The sequence below is a fragment of the Opisthocomus hoazin genome, chromosome 4 (genome assembly GCF_030867145.1).
Source record: "Opisthocomus hoazin isolate bOpiHoa1 chromosome 4, bOpiHoa1.hap1, whole genome shotgun sequence".
NCBI lineage: Eukaryota > Metazoa > Chordata > Aves > Opisthocomiformes > Opisthocomidae > Opisthocomus > Opisthocomus hoazin.
In genome coordinates this window covers 8,331,807-8,347,226 of record NC_134417.1, presented here as the reverse complement: position 1 = coordinate 8,347,226, position 15,420 = coordinate 8,331,807, and the positions used below count along the sequence as shown (strand labels likewise).

At 45.5% G+C, this 15,420-nt stretch overlaps 1 protein-coding gene across 2 annotated transcripts in view; it reads left to right on the top strand.

Moving 5' to 3' along the window:
- The window catches only part of EPHA4 (EPH receptor A4), a 107,346-nt gene extending 99,781 nt beyond the window's left edge, over nt 1-7,565 (top strand). The window contains exons 16-19 of one of the 2 annotated variants that reach the window (XM_075417840.1): nt 1,298-1,453; nt 1,735-2,615; nt 5,137-5,738; nt 6,246-7,565. In XM_075417840.1, coding sequence (XP_075273955.1) covers nt 1,298-1,453; nt 1,735-1,849 — 271 coding nt within the window. In that variant the 3' untranslated portion in view covers nt 1,850-2,615; nt 5,137-5,738; nt 6,246-7,565. Of the gene's footprint in view, nt 1-1,297; nt 1,454-1,734; nt 2,616-5,136 lie in introns of both variants that reach the window. The other variant, XM_075417839.1, reaches the window with a different exon arrangement.
- Nucleotides 7,566-15,420: the final 7,855 nt, after the last annotated feature.

Genomic DNA, 15,420 nt, shown 5'->3' with positions numbered 1-15,420 from the left:
ATATGATCTGCTGTGATAATTTGATTTGAGAATCACAGCATGAACTCCTCCATTTTGCTTTCTTTCCAGTTTACAGGTACTCTCTGAAAATATGTAGATTTTACAGAAGTTAATAGTCTGTTCAAGGTCATTTTGCATATGTGTGTGTGTGTGTGTATGTGAGCTAATAGCCTATTCAAAGTCATTTCATGTTCATGGCTATTTATAGATCTTTATTTTTCTCCTCTTTGGAATATGAATTTCATGTATGCATAACATTATTAATAAATGACTTATACGTTGAGCATAATTGTTTATAATTAGGTTGCCATCATTGGTCTTGTGTTAGATAGTACAATGAAAGTGTTGTACCAAGTATTAGCAGCACATGCTTGGTGCCTTAGGCAAGACAGAACTATGCTATTGCACACCTGATCTTTGGTGATACGCATTTTCAAATAAATGGCTAAAAGGTAGTTGTTTTGGTTAGGTAGTAGTAATTTACAATGGTTTAATGCAACTGTGATTTACAATATACATGAAGTAATAAATGAGTAATAAGAGAAGCAAATTTTGTAAAAATAATTATTCGCAAATCTGTGCAAGGGAAGATGGGAAGCACATTCCACAGTACAAACAAAGATCAAAGCGCGCATGTTTCCCGCCAGTCCTGGCACACGCGCCCGTCAGGAATGGACTGATTAAAGAGGGGATTAACTCCCTGCTGTCCTGAGTTTGATTGAATGCACTGAGCTTGCCTTCAAACCTGGCTAGAAACAGGACTTATCTGAACCCGCCCTGAGTTTTGCCCTCCAAACCAGTCTGGCAGGTTGTGAGCTCCAAGTTCCTTTGCGCATACTTCAGTAGTGTTTCTATAGTTGCTGAGCTGAGGTCTGACACATGCAGGATTGGCAAGGTCTTGCATTGCTGCCTGTGAGATACAGACCCAGTAGGCTGAATGCCTTCCAACATTGCCATCACCTTTGTTTTTTGAAGTAAAAGGATTTTCTATGAACTTGGTCACATCTGAGGTGGAAATTGTAAGTGGCAGTGTGGTTCAAATTAGATCTGAAAGCAAAAATAGAAACCTAAGGTCGAATTCATTCTTAGCAAAAATTGGCCTATTACTTTGCATTTTGTGAAGTTTCTTGCATTGATCTACGTTGCTGTGCAGAGAGCCACCAGTTTCGCTGGGCACAACATCTTGTCCCTACTTTCCCTAATCATTGAGGATAATTGTTGCAGAGACCAAACTTTGGTTTGTGATTCATGATGCAGCTGACACCATTTCTCTGTCCTTTCACTGTTTGGCATCCAGACCTAGCACAGCCCTGCTGGATCCCAGCTCCCCCGAGTTCTCGGCGGTTGTTTCTGTTGGTGACTGGCTCCAAGCCATTAAAATGGAGCGATACAAGGATAACTTCACAGCTGCTGGCTATACCACCCTAGAGGCTGTGGTGCATATGAACCAGGAGTAAGTACTCAGTGATATAACAAAAACCTGGTAAATCTGGATTTAATTGGCCTCTTGCTTTGTTCTGCATATCATTACACTCATTAAAGGAATGGAATGCCTTTCATTTGGACAGAGGATAACTTTAAAATGCCTCCACAATGCCTTCACTTATTTAATTAAACATTTCTGTACATCTGCCTTGCTTTTGCTACGTTGCTTGCGGTTGACTCTTAATACTTTTCTTTGCACTAGCATCTGATTCACAGTTCTCAGCCTCCTGCTTCTCTTGCTTTCCACAGGGACCTGGCAAGGATCGGGATCACTGCCATCGCACACCAGAACAAGATCTTGAGCAGCGTTCAAGCAATGCGCACCCAAATGCAACAGATGCATGGCAGGATGGTTCCTGTCTGAGCCGGTACTGAATAAACTCAAAACTCTTGAAATTAGTTTACCTCATCCATGCACTTTAATTGAAGAACTGCACTTTTTTTACTTCGTCTCCTCGCCCGTCGAAATAAAGATCTGCAGCATTGCTTGATGTACAGATTGCAGAAACCGAGCGTGTGTGTTGGGAGAGGGGCCTCCAGAAATGACAAGCCGTCATTTGAAACCAGACCCGGAACAAATTGTTTCTTGGAACATACTTCTCTGTTGATCAACGATATGTAAAATACATGTATCTATATAAATATAAAGTCACATTCAAGTTTTGATGCTATGTTTGCTGCCAGATACTGTGCTTAAAAAAACAAAAACAAAATTACTTTCTTTCTCCCTATGACCTGTAGGATTACTACCATAGTGTTTTATTTGTGGGTGAAACCACCGTTGTGCATCTTTCACTGGAATGAAGAATCTGCCCTAGGATATTTTTTGCAGACTTGATGCATCACTAATACCTTGCAGAAACCTCAGTGAGAATATCATTTGGCTGATCAGTGCCTGCCAATTAGTGGTCTACCCGTTCATGGGGATGAGACATGAAATGACCCACCTCGTGGATTACTGGGCAAAACTGGACTTCTGGGGAGAATTGGCTGTTGTGCCATGCTGAATCCTACCACTTACAGACATTTTGTGAACATCTTGCCAGTAGTCAGCTGTGACAATCGTGGCTGTGGAGCTTTCAGACTTCTTTTCTCTTTCAAGAAGCAATTCCCTTTGCCACATGGAGAAGGTCGGTGGAAGTACAGTGTCCAGCATGTTCATGGTGCTTTATTTCTTAAACTGGGGGGGGGGGGGGGCGGGAGGGGAAGGTGCTGTGCTATGTATTAATTGGGCTGATTTGTATGAACCTGTGCTGGATTCCCAGGCTAATTGCTTAGTGTTTCCCATTGTTTACTCTATTTGATGACAGGGAAAATTGCTGTTGTTTCAAAACCCCGTCTTCCTCTCAAGCTGTTGCGTGTTAAGATACGTGGACAAGGTGTAGGAGTGTGTCTTGGGGCTCACTCAGTTCAGTGCTAAGAGCCTGACCCCACTTCACACTCAGAGCAATAGGGATGCCCTTATTTTTTGGCTGGAAAACCCCACACGTATGGATCCCGTAGAAAGTAAGAATAACCTTGTAAAGTACAGTTACTCATAAATACACCAGGAAGAACCAAGGACCGTTCCTGCACTGTCACGAACAACAGTGGAACCAAAATTTGTGTTTTAGAAAGATCAGTCTCAGTTGCTATGTCAGTGGTTTTATGGGAGGGGGAGCAGAAGAAAATGGGGCAAGTGTGGCAAACGCAATGGAGCATGACCTGCTTGAAAAGCTTCGCTCCAGCTCCTCTAAGAAATAAATGGAAAGTTGAGTGAAAGCATCCCCAGGATTCCTAGGTGGAGGTGACTGCTATAGGAATGTGGTTGTCCTCATTAGGTCACATTGAATAAAGCTTTATCCAGTAAAGCTCTGAACACATTTAGGCTTACATTTTTGTAGAATCATAGAATGCTTTGGATTGGAAGGGACATTTAAAGATCATCTTCAGCTAGACCGGGTTGCTCAGAGCCCCATCAAGACTGGCCTTGAAAGTTTCCAGGGATGGGGCCTCCACTACCTCCCTGGGCAACCTGTGCATGTGTTTCACCACCCTCATTGAAAAAAAATTTATTATGTATATTAAAGCTTTTATTACTCTTTTTGATCAGAGTGTATAAATAAGATTCCTTTTTGAAGTCCTGTGATGAGGATGACCTTAGAAAAGAGACAGGATCAGGCCCACTTGTGCTGGGTAGGAGGAGGTGCTTCATGACTCATCCTCTGGAGAAAACATTGCATTTCAGCTGTGCCAGAAAGGTGATTTATATTGGCACTAAGAGATGGCATTAAGACTGGTTCTTGGGTCTATAATATTCTGGTCCCACTCCGCACCTGATAGCAAATTCAGAAATGATTTGGTGATTCTATATGTCAGATTTTTTTAATAATTGCATTTATTTTAAATCCAAAACAGCTCACTCAGTTGGACAAGTCACACTTACTGTATTGTCACTCACGTCACTTTCTGTCACTTAACAATAACTTGCTGATTTTAACCACCAACTCCCTCACCCCCAACTTTCTCAGAAAACAACTTGTTCAGAATATGGGATGCTAAATTTGGATCCTGTCAAGTCATGACAGCTTAGTAAAAACTGCTTTGCAGTATTACTTGTAAAAGCTTTTCCATTTCAAGAAATTTAAGATTTCTTGTAAAAAACTACTTAAACCAGCAGGTTTTAATGCCGTTTTGCCAGGCAACATAAGAAGTGGTTACTCATTTTAAAGGCCTGACACTTGCACTTCCAGCAGCAAAAATTCTTTTGCTTCTTAAGTGCAGAGACACTTTATGTTTTCCCTTGCTGTAAATCTGTTGCATTCTGTTGAGATTGTCTCTTTATGTAAAAACAAAATACACCCAATTTTCTGGCCTGTTTGTAAAATTGCTTTCTTAGAGTCTAGTAACGGTAATTCAAAACACTCCAGTATTTTCCACACAAAATGAAAAACTCTGTCCCTACAGCATGAAAACTGTGAAGGCAGCTCCGATGCCAGGTTTTTGGAACTGCCATTGGTGATTGTGTTCCCTGTGATAAAATATGGCCAGTCAGGGGGCATCCACTTGAATGGGATTTTAGCTGGAGGAGAGCAGATTAAAAAAAGTAGGTGACACACACATACACATACACACACACACACACACACACACACACACACACACACGTTACTTGTCCATTTATAAGATGTGTCATGGAAGTGAGACTTCAAAATAGTGTGAGGGTAAGAAAGGGGACAAGGAAGGCCCAGGGTTGTCACCCTTTGAGAAGTGCTCATTGTACTTGTCTTGCTGGCTCAGGACGGCCGAAGCAGCCAGCAGGACGTGGCAGTGCGCTGCAGCCCCCTGCATTTGCCGTTCAGCCACCCTGGTGTGTGAGAATTGCATCTCTTCCTACGTGCTCCTCTGTCCTTTAGGAAATCCTTCCCCCACCTCTGGGGAGAGGTTCAATTCCTTAAAAATTCATTGACCCTGCTGCCGTATAACCTGTCCACCAGGGCAGCGATTCAGGTCCTTTCCTTTGGCGTGAATCAGTGATGGCACCAGCCAGGGAGGGGCTGGCTGCCTGCAGCAGTGCTTCTGCTGGGAAGTCTGAGGGGAGGCATTTGGGTGGGTGTGCGTCTCTGTCTTGTTGCATGTTGTTTAATACATTGGTGTTTGCTTTTTGTGCAGGGAAATTAGATTTTGCTTTCATGGCCTCGTAGCGCGTCCTATTGATCATATTGACCATGGAGGAACATAGACTAGACATGAAGCCTTCTGGATCCACAGTTGCGTCTTCCATAGCACTGATTCTGGAAAACACACACTGAACAGTCATCGGTCCCTGAAGACAGTGTGACTTTTACTTTCCTTTTTTTTCTTCTGTGCCACCCACTCCGTTTTTTTTCTTCGTTGAGAGATAACTAACTTGTTAAGACTCAGCACCCCGTTGTCACTTGAGGAATGTACTGTGTCAAAGCCCTGCAGACTTCTGGATTTTTTTTTTCCTCCCCTTCTGCTTTCTCTTCCCACCTTCGGTTTTATTTATATGTTTTGTTATTTTCTCTCCTCATTCCCCTGGCTGTCACTGCTGCATCCCGGACAAATGCGGGTGATGGAGCACTACACATCTTCCCATGGACGCCAGGCCAGGCGCCGCAGCAAAGAACCCAGTTCCTGTGAGCTGCCTGTATACATTGGTGAAGTGAAATTTTACACAAAACGTGCCATTGCAGTGATATAAATATATTTTTTTCCTTGAATGGATAATGGATTATTATGTCCTCTGAAAGGTGCGTATGTGTGCTTGTGTGCGTGTGTTTGCGTGCGAGTCACCTCGTGTGTAGAACTGCCTATGAATGTGCCGAAAACATCTCTGGAAGCGCAGGAGTCCGCTGTCGTATGACAGCAGGCCAATAGCTCATGTCTGCAATGGTAACAAGAACTCACATTAAAAAACGTTTAAATTTCTGTAGAAGTGTATTTTTTAGCTGCCACACTAACCTTAATGAGCAGTTCTGCAGCCTGAAACGGGCAATTTCAAGTTAGTTTTGGAGTTGTGGGTTGCAGGATCTATAAGGGTGCTAAAGATTTTCATAAGTGGTGTTTATTCATACTAATACCCTGTTCATGATCAAGATCAACCAGTTTCTCAGTGGCAAGGTGATGGAGGCAACACCTGCATATCCATCCACTGGTAACCCTGAACTGAATTCTTAAGTAGCCTTTTTTATCTGCAAAAATAGGATTTTAAAGACTTGTTGAATGCGAACAAATATATGCAATTCTTCCATTCGCAGAAGCACCTTGCTCTGTGTGCAAGCTGTGACATCTTGCAACGTAATAATGAAAACACTTCATTTGCTCCCAGCACAGCTAAGGAACAAAAATGTAACAAGACCTGTAATGTCACAGTAGTTGGCAGGAGAGTTGTGGAAAGTGTCGTGTTCCTCGTGAGGGGGACGAAGAGCTGGTGAAGTGCAGTAGAAGGCATTCTTCCATGGGCCAAGGAACAGTGCTGCAACTTGCTGGTACTACCTGGAAAAGCTTTCTGTGTTTGGAGAATTCCCTGTCAATGTATCGTAGGCTAGTTTCTGAGTGGGGCTGCGTGCCGGAGCCCAGGGAGTGTGCGGTCGCCAGGTGTTGGGAGTGGGGCAGGTGCTGCTCCCTGCTCGCTCCCTGGCCGGAGGGGCTGGTGTCTGCTGCCGTGCCCCGGGCGCTCTGCACAGCAAGCTCTGCGGGACCGGGGCTGGCTCCGAAGGGCGCGCGGCCTTGGCCGGAGCCGTACAGTGATGTCCCAAAGCTGCTCCTGCTTCCTCGTCTTCTCCTTGCTCACTGACCGTCCAAGTCCTTTGTTAGCCGTAATGCTGCCTGCTGGGGTGGAGGAGCAGCAGCAAATCTATGGAAAGGCGGCACCGGGAGGTGCCAGCTGAGCCACCCGGCGTGGGCCACCCGTGGGGCAGCTGCTCCGGATGGCGCTGGGGCAAAGGGACAGCCCGTGCCGTGGCGCTGCGTCCCCTCGGGGAGAGCTCCTCGCTGGGAGTGCCGCGCACCATCGGCCGCTGCTCGGTAGCAATTGTCCTGCTCACACACCACTGGTCAATGTTTGTCCGGGTTTCTTGGTGTACTGATTTTGTGATGGATCTTATGTATTAAAAATATATATGTATAAAATACAAAAGGCTGGTTAGTAACCAGTAAACGGGACTTAAAAAGCAGTATTTTTCTTTTATGTGACATTTTCATAACCAGAAAAAAAAATCTGAAATACTAATCAGACAAATAAAAAGAGAGTGCATTTATTTTTTTGTATCACTGCAAGTATGTTGGAATATGCAAGGACTGTGGTTAAAATTAGAATGTATGAGGCATATTATAATTTAGTTCATAGTGAAAAAATCTAACAGCATTTCTTGGTTCGTGCATTTGAATGATCTCTGGGTTAGATACATAGATTTTTCTATTTTGTTTTAATTTGTAATTTTTTCCCCCTCCATGAATTTTAGGTACACATAACTTATGTCATTTATTTATGGTCTTTTATACCTAGTTTGTAAAATTGTAAAATAGCGAACAATGCAAACATTTGCATCTGAAAATAATAAAGTAGTTGCTGTACAAACCTGAAATGGACCATTTCTAATTATTGCATGTTTTTTTAAATTACTGTTTATCCACAACAGATACAAATAAAGAACTCAGAGTAATAATTCTGGTGTTTGCCCCAAAGGGATTCATTCTCTTCAGCAGATTTCTCAGGACCGCACTCCCAAAGTTCATTTAAACTGCATAACTCCCGCATGTGCCTTAAAGCACGTTACTTTTACTTGTCAGCATCCTGGATTGTGTGCTGTGCTGAGTATTTGTTATGTGGGAAGACGCTCGGAGAAGTTTTACAAATTATTTAGTTCTATTGTGATATGAAAGCAAAACCTCCACATCTTTTTAAGAGACAACTGTTTCAAAATGTCCAGTGAGGACTGAGCACTTGGGTACTTTCCCTTCTCTTTCTGATTCTGTTCATTTTCCCTGTTAGCTCCTAAATCTAAGAAATCATCCTATCAAAACTTTTTACCCCAATGGTTTAATTTTCTTCCAAGTACATGGATTTTACTGAAATTTTTCCTTACCAAAAAGACATTTATTTTCTACTTATTCCTCACTCTCTCCACATATTTATACAGTGGCATGAGGCAAGTGGGTCTATTTTCAGATGAAGCCTGTGTATTTGCATCTCGGTGACAATGTACGTGGCTGTCAATGGGCTGAGCATGGAATAGTGTGAAGAACAGACATGGTTTATGCAGAGACATTGGGGCCATTCTAGACATGTCAAGAAAAACAAAATGGGTTTTGACAATTTGGAAGGAAAAAAAAAGCACGTTATGCTCTAAATCAACAACATGATTAAAACTAGAGCTGTGTTTGAGGCCTTGACCTCAGTTATTTTACCCCTTCCCTTGCAAGGAAGTATGCTTGAGCCGTTGACTGATCCTCTGTTGAATGGGTTACAGACCTCTGACATATCTTATTTCTGGCAGTGGCCCTGAACATAATTCTTTGTTTACAGGAGCCTCTGAGAAAGTTACATGAATATGTAGAGGTTTTCTTTAAAAAATAAAACCTAAGGCATTGCATTTCAATCATTCCATTTCAATCAGCTTAGTAAAATGTGTTCTCCACAAGTGAAGGGAGAGAGTAGTCACAGTAATCTGCTGTGGGTTACTAGCCTGTAACCAGACCAACAAAAGATAAGGAAATTCTTGTTTTTATAGTCCTCTCGAAGTTCCTTGTGATGCTGTTCTATAAAATCTTGTAAGGAATTAAATGGTCTGAGGCATTTTGGTATTTGTTTTTTGAGGACTGTTTTAAAATCTAAAGAAAAGCGCTGCTCTGTAGAGCAAAACCCCCGTCAGCAACCCTGCTCTTCTCCCATTTCTGCCAAGGAAACTTGCGTCCCCTGGGGTCAATAGCTCGAGTCTCAGGGCCGGGCAGCGTAGGGCTGTTGGGCAATTACAGGTGCGTGTAGGTACCTACTGCCAACTGCTTAATGACGCTTTGGAGCTGCTTAGCCAAGGGGTGCAGCAGCTTGTGTAACGAGCTCCCACTTCCCAGCTGGATTTTCAGCCTTGTGTTAAGTGTCTTGCTGACAAAGCTCCGAAAACATCTCCATCATAGTCACCTGGGGGAGGGATATTTCAGAAGCCAGCCGTCGCAGCGAGAAGCCATATAAGCTCAGAGTTTGGAACACTGTGGCAGGACCTGCTGTGCCGCTCTGGTGCCTCTCACACCTTGGAGCCTGCAGCAAACCCTGCCCTGAGCCCACCCCTGCGAGAGCTGCCCGAGGCAGGTCCTGCCCTTGCAGGCCCTTCCTCCTTCCTGCCTCTCGTGGCCTTCGCAATCAGTCCTTCTCTCACAGTACAAGTGTTACTGGGATGGTGGCTTTCATGAAGGGTAATGCCTTGCCTTCTCACCAGCAACAGACTTGGGCCTCCTGTCGCCAGGCCTGAGCAGGGTCAAAGATACGGGAGTGTCATTCGGTGAGTGAGGGGACGGGGTGGGTGTCCCCTGTCCTCGGAGCTGCTCTCTGAGCTCCTGCTCATTTGAAGGCTGGGGCAAGGTCATTGGCTCTGGGACAGCATCAGCATTTCGGCTGTTCAGCAACTGCGGCTGGCTGAGCCACACATGCTTTGAAGATGCAAACATCTGGGCAGGCATCAGGGATAGAGTTTTCAGTAGGTTTAAATCCAGAAGTCCCTTAAATACTCTGGCCTCAAATTTTCAGAAGTTCTGTGGAGCTCGGTACCACCTCATTGCTGTGTGCCAGTGGGATCACCTGGAAACTCAACACCGAATAATTCAGCATGACAATCCCCAGGGAAGCAGGGAAGTGCCTGGCTCATCTGCTTATCTCATTTAATCTGTGTCTGAGAGCTTATCTGGCACTTGCCAGCCTGCGGATTCTTGATATATGGCAAATATTAAAGAGCATTTGCTTTCACCTTTTTGAAAAATTGGTTAAAACTCCCTTGGGAAAAAATGATTCTGGAAAAAAATGTGAGGTTAAAAATTGAACGACAGTGTTCATCCACAATTAAAGAGGCTGCTGGGTTGATTGAAGCAGCGTAATGTGAAAGGCCTAGGATAGGTGACACTGACAATAATAAGAAAATAAGGATAAACGAGTTGATCTGGTCCTGCAGTTGGTGTGAACTGACTTCACTGGCACTGCCCTGACTTGGCGTCAGCTTAAGGACCTAGTCCTTAGCTCACATGTTACATGAAACTTTAGGTAATTTTTATTTATATTTTTCACCAGCAAATATATTTTAAAGCACATTTTGGTGATGACTCAAGTAGTGATATCACATTCAGGTTGGTCTTTTTGTCTATTGTATTTTTTTAATGTAAGCCATTACTCACAAAAATATTTGAAGTATGTGTTTAGCAATACAAAATAAAGGTATCTAACAACAGACAGGAAGGTCTCTGTGGAGTCCCACAACTCCTCGCTTTGTCAGCTTTGTTTTCAGGTTCATGTTATGATGGCAGATGGGTTTTGTTTGGCCAAATGGTTAGGATTGCAGCACGGCATCCTCAGGGACCTTTTTTGTCCGTATTGCAGGCTCTCTCACGGTGCTCCACTATGGCTGTTAAAGAGGCAGGACATCTATGTATCATTGACCAACTTTTGATCTCTGGTATCCGCAGATGGAGGAAAGAAACAGAAAACTAATCAGCCGCCTCTGCCATTAAATGAGTTTCAGGCTTGGGCAGGCGCACACGGACACGACATGCTCCCAAGCATCCAAGTGTGTAAATGGGCAGCAGCAGCTCAGCTTTGCCTGGAGGAGCCATGGGAATGGCAGAGCCAGGATTCAGGGTCTTGCTGACTTTGCTGATCTCTCACCTCATGGAGGGGAAGCAACCCAATAAGCTGGATGTTATTTTTTCAGAAGTACCAGCAGTGCCGTTTCTGTTGTTTCAAGTTTTGGAGATTCACTCATGATGATGCCATTCCACGTTGTGTGTGCTTGCGTGGTGGCTTCCTGCTGCACTGGGTGAAGCAGGGAGGAGAGCCCAAGCCAGTGGCAGCCTCTCAATATTTGCAGGCAGCATCTCCGCTCTTCCCGTGCCCCGAGGACACTGCTTTTGTAAGTGTTACTGGCCTCAAAAACTGATGTCTAGAAACTTGTCTTACACAGGTATTGCTTCACTTTTCACCTGCTTTTGTCTTCATGCCATGGCAGCCTGCTAAGAGCTACTTTTTACTTACCCAGGATTTTGGAGGTGATTAGTTTTGGAGCTGATTAGCTTTGGAGCCTGTTTATTGTCCTGAACAGGTGGAAGAGATCATCAAAAATTTTTAATCAGTGTTGAAAGTGGGTGTAGTTGATCCAAGAACAAAAAACATTCACCAACTGCTAAATCCAATCAACCGTGGGTGACTGACTACTTTTAGCTTTCTTAATTGATTGACTGTGGCATTTCTATGCAGCAGCTATTCTGAAACCCAATGCAGTCGACACAACTGTTTCAATTCTGGGAATAACTTGTAAGTTATGTGTTAAACCTGTGTTTGAATTCAATAGTACTGAATATTATAAGCAAAATATACAGATGGGTGTGCAAGAGCTGTGCTGGATTAGACTAAGTGGTTTTTTACTCTTGCTTACTAACAATTTAAATGGTGGGAGGAATAAGTTTATGGTTCCTTTGAAAAGAGTTTGAGGAGTTTTTCCCAGTAAAAAGTTCGTGTCATATTGCCTGGTAGCATCTGGCAATGGAGTTTCCAAAAGAATCACAGAATCACAGAATGTTCGGGGTTGGAAGGGACCTCTGTGGGTCATCTAGTCCAACCCCCCTGCCGAAGCAGGGTCTCCTACAGCAGGCTGCACAGGACCGTGTCCAGGCGGGTCTTGAATATCTCCAGAGAAGGAGACTCCACAACCTCCCTGGGCAGCCTGTTCCAGTGCTCTGTCACCCTCAGAGGGAAGAAGTTCTTCCTCATGTTCAGATGGAACTTCCTGTGCTTCAGTTTGTGCCCATTGCCCCTTGTCCTGTCGCTGGGCACCACTGAAAAGAGGCTGGCCCCATCCTCCTGACACCCACCCTTGAGATATTTATAAGCATTTATTAAGTCCCCTCGCAGCCTTCTCTTCTTCAGGCTGAACAAGCCCAGCTCCCTCAGCCTTTCCTCATAGGAGAGATGCTCCAGTCCCCTCACCATCCTCATAGCCCTCCGCTGGACTCTCTCCAGTAGCTCCTCATCTTTCTTGAAGTGGGGAGCCCAGAACTGGACACAGTACTCCAGATGAGGCCTCACTAGGGCAGTGTAGAGGGGAAGGAGAACCTCCCTCGTCCTGCTGGCCACACTCTTCTTGATGCACCCCAGGATCCCATTGGCCTTCTTGGCAGCCAGGGCACACTGCTGGCTCATGGTTAACCTATTATCCACCAGGACGCCCAGGTCCCTCTACGCAGAGCTGCTCTCCGGCAGGTCTGCCCCAGACCTGTACTGATGCATGGGGTTGTTCCTGCCCAGGTGCAGGAACCTGCATTTGCCTTTGTTGAACCTCATCAGGTTCCTCTCTGCCCAACTTTTCATCCTGTCCAGGTCTCGCTGAATGGCAGCACAGCCTGCTAGTGTATCCACCACTCCTCCCAGTTTGGTGTCATCAGCAAACTTGCTGAGGGTACACTCTAACTGTTCATCCAGGTCGTTGATGAAGAAGTTAAACAAGACTGGGCCCAGTACTGACCCCTGAGGGACACCACTCGTTACTGGCCTCCAACTAGACTCAGTGCCGCTGATGACAAACCTCTAAGTTCTGCCATTCAGCCAGTTCTCAATCCACCTCACCGACCACTCGTCCAGCCCACACTTCCTGAGCTTCCCTAGGAGGATGTTATGGGAGACAGTGTTGAAAGCCTTGCTGAAGTCTAGGTAGACAACATCCACGACTCTCCCCTTGTCTACCTAGCCAGTCATGACCTCGTAGAAATCTATCAGATTGGTCAGGCGTGATTTCACCTTGGTGAATCCATGCTGACTACTCCTGATAACCTTCTTTTCCTCCACTTGCTTGATGATGACCTCCAGGATAAGCTGCTCCATCACCTTTCCCGGGATGGAGGTGAGGCTGACTGGCCTGTAGTTCCCTGGGTCCTCCTTCTTGCCCTTTTTGAAGAGTGTAATGACATTGGCCTTTCTCCAGTCCTCGGGCACCTCTCCTGTCCTCCAGGACCTCTCAAAGATGATGGAGAGTGGCTCAGCAATGACATCTGCCAGCTGCCTCAGCACTCGTGGATGCATTCCATCGGGGCCCATGGATTTGTGGGTGTCCAGATTGCTCATGCGATCCCTCATGCAGTCCTCCTCGACCAAGGAAGAATCATCCTGTCTGTGGGGTTCCTCTCTTACCTCCGGGGCCTGGGATTCCTGAGGGCCTGCCTTGGCACTGAAGACTGAAACAAAGAAGGCATTCAGTAGCTCTGCCTTCTCTGTGTCCTCCATCACCAAGACACCCGCCTCATTCAGCAGCGGCCCCACATTGTCCCTAGCCTTCCTTTTGCTGCTGGTGTAGTTGAATAAGCCCTTCTTGTTGTTTTTGACATCCCTTGCCAGCTTCAATTCCAGGTGGGCCTTGGCCTTCCTTGTCGCATCCCTGCACGCTCTGACCACATTCCTGTACTCTTCCCAAGTGGCCTGCCCCTCTTTCCACATTCCATGGACCTTTCTCTTCCACCTGATCTCCGCTAAAAGCTCCTTGTTCAACCATGTGGATCTCCTGCCTCCTTTATTAGAGGCTCCTTTCATCCCAACAAGGTAGTACAAAGTCCATCTGTATCTATGTGTACGTGAAACTGCCTCGTACACCCACACGCGCAGGATGAGAGCTTTGTTCTTGCTGACTGTTGCAGTGCAGCGCTGAGCACCGCAGCTCTGCTCTCACCGCTGGTCCACCCCTATCTCTCTGGTGGAGCTAGTGCTGAAGACAGCTGCTGAAGTTACGTCTGGCACGGTACTGACACGCCAAGCCTGCCGGTGTGCGAGAGATTGCTCTGGAGGATGTCACCGTAAGCTCACTGGGATTACCTCTCCCAGGACCACCCTTAGGAGACAATCAGATAGGCTGTCTAATACCAGTGTCAGATTTTTTACTGGCATTTTTACTTTGCTGGCAACTACTGCTACTTGCACAACTGAAAATGGCCCTGTCAGGCACTGAAGTATGATTTCCACAGCAGTGCTGCTGCCAGTGTGTGTTCTAGGGCAAATCATTAATATCATTATTGTTTATTTTCAACACAGTAGGACAACTCCAGCTGGCAATGAATGTGCATAATACACAGGGATGCTTTTGGTATGACACAAAGTAACCTGTCAGCAGGTGACTCAGCTCCCACCAGAGGTACAAGCCCTCAATCAGCAGGACTTGCTCATCACTCTCGGCTTTCAGCCGTGTCTGGTGATGGGCTGGGACCAAGGCTCTCATGGGATGGATGGAGAACAATTTAAAAAACGCTTCTGAACTTGTGGGAATTTTTGCCACGAGTGATCAGAGTCCCTGGGAGCAATCACCTTCCCCGTAAAGCATAGACTTCTTTCTGGTTCAGCCTCTTTTCTCTAATAACAATAAGAAATATCTTGGGAACATTTTACTAAAAAAAACTCTATTTATTCTTTCAAAAGAACATAAGTAAGTCACACCAATCTGTCCCTGAGCTTCGGGTGGGACGGCTTACATGTTAAAATGGTAGACTGGGTTGGTAAAATTCTGTCTCTGGGGCCACTTTTGATGTGTGCATAGGGGCAGTCTGGTTAAAAAGAAAAGGCAAATACACTACTGACACTGCATTTTTTTTGCTCCCCTGACTTCAGCTACGTTATTTTTGCTTCCGAGGCAAATGCAACTGGCTGCCCTCAGCATATCCTTTGCAAGGTGCATAAAACCACCAGTGGTCATTGTGTATTTAGCCTTTGCTGGCTGTGGAAATTATCCAAGGTGTAGCCCAGCGCTGGGCATCTCTTTCAATTGCAAGCCACAATTACTGTGCTCCTGTGCTCTTGGCTCCCCAGCTAGTCAGCAGCCGCTTGAACGGGGAGAAGGAACTCAAAAGGAGCCAGTCCCCTGAGGATACGAGGTCATTTTTTCCTCTTTGGGCTGGGAGGCAGGGCTAGGAGTTGTTACGTTACCAGGAGATGCAAGTGCTGTCTCTATGTGAATTAATTGTGGAAGCGGAGCATTCCCTTCGTGACCACAGCGTGCTTCCAGGCTCAGCCAGGGCTGCACCCGAGTCCTGCACATCCCGGGGCATCCCAAGCGACAGTGTTTCTCAGCTCAGAAGCTGGGGAGCAACAGATCGATGCCTTGGCTGGTGCTTTTGCAGCGGGTATGTTTTGTATCATAGCAAGACTTTAGCTTGTCATTTGCTTACGAAAGGGGTGGGGGAAAGCAGCATACAACAAAA